Source organism: Branchiostoma belcheri, unplaced genomic scaffold (assembly GCF_001625305.1).
Source record: "Branchiostoma belcheri isolate BF01 breed outbred unplaced genomic scaffold, Haploidv18h27 scaffold28, whole genome shotgun sequence".
NCBI classification, from domain to species: Eukaryota; Metazoa; Chordata; class Leptocardii; order Amphioxiformes; family Branchiostomatidae; genus Branchiostoma; species Branchiostoma belcheri.
In genome coordinates this window covers 1,616,507-1,623,547 of record NW_017803887.1, presented here as the reverse complement: position 1 = coordinate 1,623,547, position 7,041 = coordinate 1,616,507, and the positions used below count along the sequence as shown (strand labels likewise).

Here is a 7,041-nt window from a genome sequence, read left to right as displayed (position 1 = left end):
GTTATATTCACTAGATATGATTAAGGTGGACTTTAACTTGTAAATTGTATGTTTTGTTCCAACAGTCCAAGCACTGGTTGTTTGGACCTCGCAGTGGACGGTGGACGGAGCAACATTGTTCCATTGGCTGGCTCACTGGCTCTCCGTACATCTGCAAAGCTCCAAAATAAGAACGTAACTGACAGGAACGTATAATGGATCTCCCTGACAAATCCAGCCTTGCTCCTCCAAATATGAAGAGAAAAGAAACGTTTTGTAGTTCCATAAGTATCCTTTTTTCACCTTTAATCCTCAGAAAATAAAAGAAAGTAAAAGGAAAGGAAGGAAAAAATGAAACAAATAAAGAAAAGAAGTAAAAGGAAAAGAAAGTTGGTCAAAAGTTAGAAGTCACCAAAAGGCACTATGAAGTTTAAGTTTTGAGATTTAGTATCACTGTATGGTCAATATTGTTTTCACAATAAAGTATCTTAAAATGCAATGCTTCGGTTTGTTGCCTTAGAAAATAGTACTAAGTAAGTTAAGTTAATAGGAAAAAAGAGGCCACACAAATTCAATTTATTGATTTTTGGATAGACAAACTAATGGTGAACTGGAAAATTGTCATAAAATCACTGGGAAGCTCAATTAATATATTATACATGTACGTCTTATTTTCTAAACCATTTCACATTTTACGATATTACACATTCATTTTTATAACGGTCAATTCTCATGTTACTGAGAGCCAATCCCACAATTACGTTGGGGACATTGCAGACATACAATATAGAATTATATTATAATTCTGTATTGTATGTCTTCACTGTTAGTATGGAAATAAAGAATTGAATGAACCCATACCGGTACATTCACACACACACATACACACACGCTCGCACGTGCATGCACGAGCACACACACACGCATACCTACTGGGAGAAGAAATAGATAAAATACCATTTCTGCAGATAACGGTGAAGTCTTTTATTGAGACAACACAGGTTGCAACATGGAAAGTGGGGTCGTCACTTGGCACAAACAAAAGCTGCCAAAACACACTTAGCACAGCCACACATATCAAAGGACAACACTTACTGTACAACAGACAATGGCACAGGACAGTGAAATTCAAAATTATAACATTTGGCTGGGCATCATGCAATGTACAATGTATTTGTCTATAGTGACCAGTGGAAGAAAATGGTGGTAGCAGACAAATGGTCACTTCATGAATTCAGACAAGTAAGGCCATGTTGATTTGATTGTATGGATGACATCCTCTGGGAGCCCAAAAATTGATGCGCGCGTGCGAATAAAAAAAAAAGTTTTGCAAAAAAAAAAAGTTGTTTTCATTATGAAATGTACACGGTCATGAAGGTTGAACAAATGGCACAGAATATGGTTTGGCGAATAATCTACTCTTCAAATTCATTTCTTTACAATTTCGTCTTTTTTTGTTTGATTTTGGCATTCTACGACATTGGTATAGTTTTTATTTTTATTTTTAAACTTTTTTTGTATATTTTTGCTCATTTTGCAACTGTTTTGTACGATTTACAGTATGGTTGAAAACTTTCTTTTTTTGGAAACGGCCGAAAATCCATGCGCGCGCGGATGTCATCCATATAATCAAATCAACATGGCCTAATGTAAACAAAAATATAGCCGGGTAGTCATTATGCAGAGGTGGCCACTTTTAAATCTACCTTCACAAAGTCCATGTACCTTGGAGTAATCTAAATACATGATTTTACTTTGACCATCTCCAAGTTTCAAGCAATGGCACGTTTCTCAATAGAATTCCAAATTGTTAAACTGTTATTTGGCCACATGATTGGGAAAAATACACAATCAAATTGCTTTTAAATTACTCACATGATTGTATCATTTTTGGCATAGTTTTAGAATTCCTGTCATCCTGATCAGCTATGATTAGAAACATATCTAGTATCAAGCCCTCTTGTACATGATTGTTTTTTCTATGATCATACAAAACCAACTTTGGCAGTGAAGAGTTTGTATACAAAATCTGAAGACTGTTACAGTAACCATATAATCCAATTTGCTTTCACCAAGCTGACAGTTATTTTAGTTTAAAAGTACCAGCCTCCTATTAAGCTGTACATTAAAATGTTATTTTAAATAAAACTTGAATGATACATGATCGTTACTACAGCAGCTAACGTCAAGTACTGGTCTGATATTCAAATGTAAAGCAAATGCCGCCACAGCAATTTATTTTATGGTAAAAACTAAGCAAGAGGGCATAATTATATGGAAACAGAGGACTGGAAAGAAAACCTGCATCTTATTACTAGATTCACTCTGAAATTGTGCAAGGTACAGACTTTTCCCTATGAATCTATTTTCATGATTGTTTATCTTTCAGTTCCACATGATTTCTAAGTTTTGAAATTAAGATGTCTCAACTAGACATATGGACATAAAATCAGACATGAAGCATCTAGAACTAGAGAGGCTGACATTTGCTCAAGCAAATACAGCATATTTCACTCCACCTACCCATAACTATTGTATGGAGTGAAATATACATACATCAGTTAAGTCAGTCATAATTCAAACAATATTCAGTAAGTGACAAAAATCACAAAAAACATGCAACATCAAGCAACCTTTGGTTCATACAAAAAAAATGCAACATTTGGCAAACAAGAAAATCCACATCAACTTATCACTTTTTTTTAGTGGAACAAATCATACTTCTGATGAATTGTATGAACTGTACATGTCTAAGAGTAAGTTAACTTAGTAAGCATTCAAACCCACTTTGTACATACATAAAAAAGAAGTGCATTTTAGCATCAACTTTGTACACCTTAATTTTGAAGAAACAATTTTAGCCAACAGCTCTACAGCTAAACTATTTCTATATGACTGCTGTATCATTTTGTTGGCTACACATTTAAAAGACATTTTTGTGACAATTTCCACAGTCTGTCCTCATGGCAAATTGTTGGCTACATTGGCAACTTGTTCATTAAGAGCTAGACTTCGTAACAAAGTTAATGATATCTACAGTCCTTTGTGATATTCGTTTTGTGTAATAAGTTGTGGTAACTTGGAACAGTCTATTCTAACTCTTGTTACAATACAGCAATTATAACATTTGCTACATTGATAAGAAAGAACAATACATGGCCAGGTTGTCCTTATGTAGAGATGGACACTAGTCAAAGTTTGGCCGTACAAACTGTATATCAATGGCCAGGTGGTTCTTATGTTGAGGTGGTCACTAGTACAGGTTTGACTGTATATCAATGGCCAGGTGGTCCTTATGTAGAGGTGGTCACTAGCACAGGTTTGACTGTATATCAATGGCCACCTGAATCTTATGTAGAGATGGTCATTTGTACAGGTTTGACTGTATTGTGTACATGTAAGGAAAGGATAGTGGTTTATAGGAAACAAAAGTTGGAATATTGTATTCAAGTAACAGAACGGGAAAAAAATGGACTACATGAGTGATAACCTAATCTCATTACTGAGGTAGAGCCTTATGGCACAAATATGTACTAGCTATGGCATTGGAAGCAGTGAGGAGGTTAAATAAGTGATATTCCACTGCTCAACAGTGATGTACCTGATACATAGAGACGGCTCTAGCTATATAGTCATCAAAACTGTACAATCTTATCTCTTGTAACACTTCCAAAACTAGACATTGAGTAAAAAGTATATCTCCGGCTCTTCCTCCAACTTGCTGTCCCCCTGTGGAGAAGCCATTGGCACAATGTCAGGGGCTGTGCCAGGGGTTGAACACGCCCCCTCTGGGACTCCCCTGTCCTCCAACAATGGGGCGGGCCCTTCAATGTAGCCGGGTATGTAGGAGCCTGTGCTGTGCCGGTATTGGTAGATAGGGGGAGTGGGAGGCCTGTTCCTCCTTGGCACAGCCTCTGCCTTTGCTGTTAAAACAAACACGGCATCCCCGGTTCTCCTGAAACTGCTCGCTTCTGTATCCTGAGAGCCAGACTCGGACTGTGTCCTCTTCCTGCTAGCGATGTGCTTCACTCTACTTTCGCTCCTACTGGAGAAAGTCAGCTTCTTGGGAGTGGACGTCTTCGGTTCCAGCCTTGAGGTGGGTTGAGGTAGCGCCCGTTCTTCTGGGGTGAATGTCGTTAGCTTGATGAGCTCTTGTTCTAACGGCTTCTTTGGCATGACAGGGCCCCTGAGGGGTGAGAAGCGCTTCTGCTCGCGCATCTTTTTGGTGATGAAGCTCTTGCTGATAGTCTTGTATTTGCTGTCAAACTTGTTACAGTGGATGTCCTCGGATGTGATGTCGCCAAGGCTCTTGGATTTCCCGTTTGTGTCGAAGCACTCAGTCTCGTCGCTGGCTGGTGCAGGTTTGGTCTGGAAAGGTTTCGTATCTGTGGCAACAGACTCCTTGTTTGCTTCTGCGTAAAATCTGTCTGAAGCATCCTCTTCAGTATCTTGCTCATTGTTCGCTGTTGAAGATGTGACGACGTCTTCCGGTGAGATTTTCTCTCTTTCGACTAGAGTAACTTCGTTTTGGGACTCGATAGATGTTTCTGATGATGTATCAGACAAAACCTCCACACTTTCCAACCCTCCATCCCCAGCAAAGCCTGTTGGAGACTTGCAGATCTTCTCTTTGAGCTTTTTCATCTCAACCTCATCTTTCGGTGGCTGGAGCTCTTTTGCTGATGCTTGCTGGATCGTTGTTTCAGGATCAGGTCTTTTCTCCGGTTTTGCCTCCCCAATGATTTCTGCTGCTCTTCTTTCTTCCTCCTCCAAGCTCTGTAGCTCCTGATCGATGCTGTCATTGGTCGTGTCAATCACCGTGTCAAGTGAAGATGTGCTGCTTGACACTGACTCTGAGACTTCCGATAAATCGCTGATTTCGTCCCAAATCGAGTCACCGAAAGTTGCATTTGTTTTCACTGGGGATGAGGGACTATCAGACGAGCTGTCGGAAGATTCTGTCGTGTCTTCTTTATCCTTTTCTTTGATATCTTTAGTCTTTCCTTTCTTTGATTGTTTCTCCTTTTGTTCTGCAGAAGTTTCTTTTGTCTCAGCTTCCACATCAAGATCAGAAATGGTTGTCACATCTTTACTTTTGTCTTTGTCCTCCGTCATCTTTTTCTCATCTTTGACCTGGCCAGTTTCAGCTGTCACAGAATCATCACCTTTGTCTCCCTTTTGTTTCAAAGCGTCATCTTTTTCTTTGGATTTGTCCTGCCGGGGCTTTTTGTCGTCAGCTTTTGCCTCACTCACTCCCTCCGTCTTCTCAGTGACATCAGAAACTGGTGCAGTTTCTTCCTCGTGCTGTAAGGGTTTGACGACAGCCTTTCTCGGTCGTGACGCCCTCCTCTGACCCCTAGGTGACCTCCCTCCTAGCCCGCCGCCGTCCTTCCCTGACGGGCTGTACTCCGTTGCCATGGCAGCCAGGTACGACTCCCTCCTGCTCCGAATCTCCTTCAGACGAACGCTCTTCTTGGCTCGCTCCAGGAGAAGCTTGTACTCGTCAGTTCTATAAAAAAACAATGTATAAAAGAATTATTATCATTTATGATCATCATACTCAGCTATGAAATTGCATATTATACACTACTAGGAAACCTTTTACAGACAGTACTTAAAACTAATAAATCAAGTAACTAGAAACATCCTGTTGCTTGATTTGTATTTTATTACATAATATTCTACCCGGACGTTTAATTCTCATCGATGTAACGGCTGGATTCTTAGTCAACTTACAAATTCTTAAATCATCTTAACTACTAAGTATTCTAAAATTACAAGAATGAAGGAAGAGAGTGAAATAAGTTTACTAAGTGAAACAGATGTCAGTGTAACACTAAATCAAGGAGGGGATCAGTGGTAGACTAAACATTTTACCTATTAGTGAAGTCTTCTGTGGCCAGGATCCTCTGAAGGTCCTCTGGCGCCTGTTGAAGGTACTGCAGGTCTTCCTCAGTAAGCAGCCCGTTGACAAACGGAGGCGAGTCTTTGTTAAAGATGGGAGGGGAGCTGTTGGCTGATCTTTCCTTTGTCGGTGTTTTGCTTCTTTCAGTTCCTTCATCATCACTTTTACTTTCTTCCTCGGTTGTGTCATGAACTTTCACTTTCTTATCTTCAGCAGCATCTTGTGGGGGAGTCTTGGCTTCCAGCTCAGAAGACGTTTTGCTCTCAGTGTGCACAATTTCTGAAGGCACAGGACCTTGAAAAAAAAATCAAAATTTTTCTGATCAGTCACACACACACACAAAAGACTTTTTTGCTGAACTTGTTTGAGACTACAAATACTAGTACCAGCATGATGGGTTACATGTTGGTTAAAAAATATTACATTTAAATTTATCAAAGTTTTTTTTCAATTTCTGTTTTCTTTAGCCAGGGTGGCCAATCTCAGTGATATAGCACCGCTTTACAGTGGGTCATGTGTAATATCTGGTTAACAGATATTACACATGACATACATGTATATTATTCATAAAATCCCAAAAAGTCATATATACATCCACAAAGTTACACTTTGTACAGCAGGTACCCGGTATGTGTCTGGTCATTCACATACAGTGAGGCATGATGTATTCATATAATGACAATTCAAAGATTTTTATGGGTTCACCACACCACGAAGTGGTGTGGTGAAACCATATTGCTTTTTCTGATGTTTCTTCTCCTTCTCCTTCTCCTTCTTCTCCTGCCATTTTTTAAATGGATTCAGCTTCTTCATTTTAGGGCCCAAGGTCCTGAAATTTGGTATGGAGGTACAGTGGGCAAATACCCCTAGGCGTTTATTAATTATTGTGATACAGGCTTTTAGAATGGTTTTATTTGAGTTTTTTGGCTGTGTTATAGCAAATGTATTACTGTGTTAGTGTGCCTTGTTTACCACGTTTGGGCATGAGTCATCACAATGGAATGCAGGGCATCAACCAATAGGCATGCAGCTTTCCTCTATACTTCTTGCTGATTGGCTGTTGGGATTTAACTTGATTAACACCTGCACAGAAGCATTTCCATACTGACAGTATGTCTGTATTCAAGTGTTTTGGTAGGTATTTCAAGCTTTCCTGC

General features: G+C 39.5%; 1 protein-coding gene across 1 annotated transcript in view; it reads right to left on the bottom strand.

Annotated features, from left to right (window-relative positions):
• Nucleotides 1–1,555: 1,555 nt before the first annotated feature.
• The window catches only part of LOC109472545, a 49,916-nt gene continuing 44,430 nt past the window's right edge, over nucleotides 1,556–7,041 (bottom strand). The window contains exons 27-28 of the mRNA XM_019772329.1: nucleotides 5,857–6,178; nucleotides 1,556–5,488 (exon numbers count right to left, since the gene is read on the bottom strand). Of these exons, the coding sequence (XP_019627888.1) occupies nucleotides 3,655–5,488; nucleotides 5,857–6,178 (2,156 nt within the window). The 3' untranslated portion in view covers nucleotides 1,556–3,654. The remainder of the gene's footprint in view (nucleotides 5,489–5,856; nucleotides 6,179–7,041) is intronic.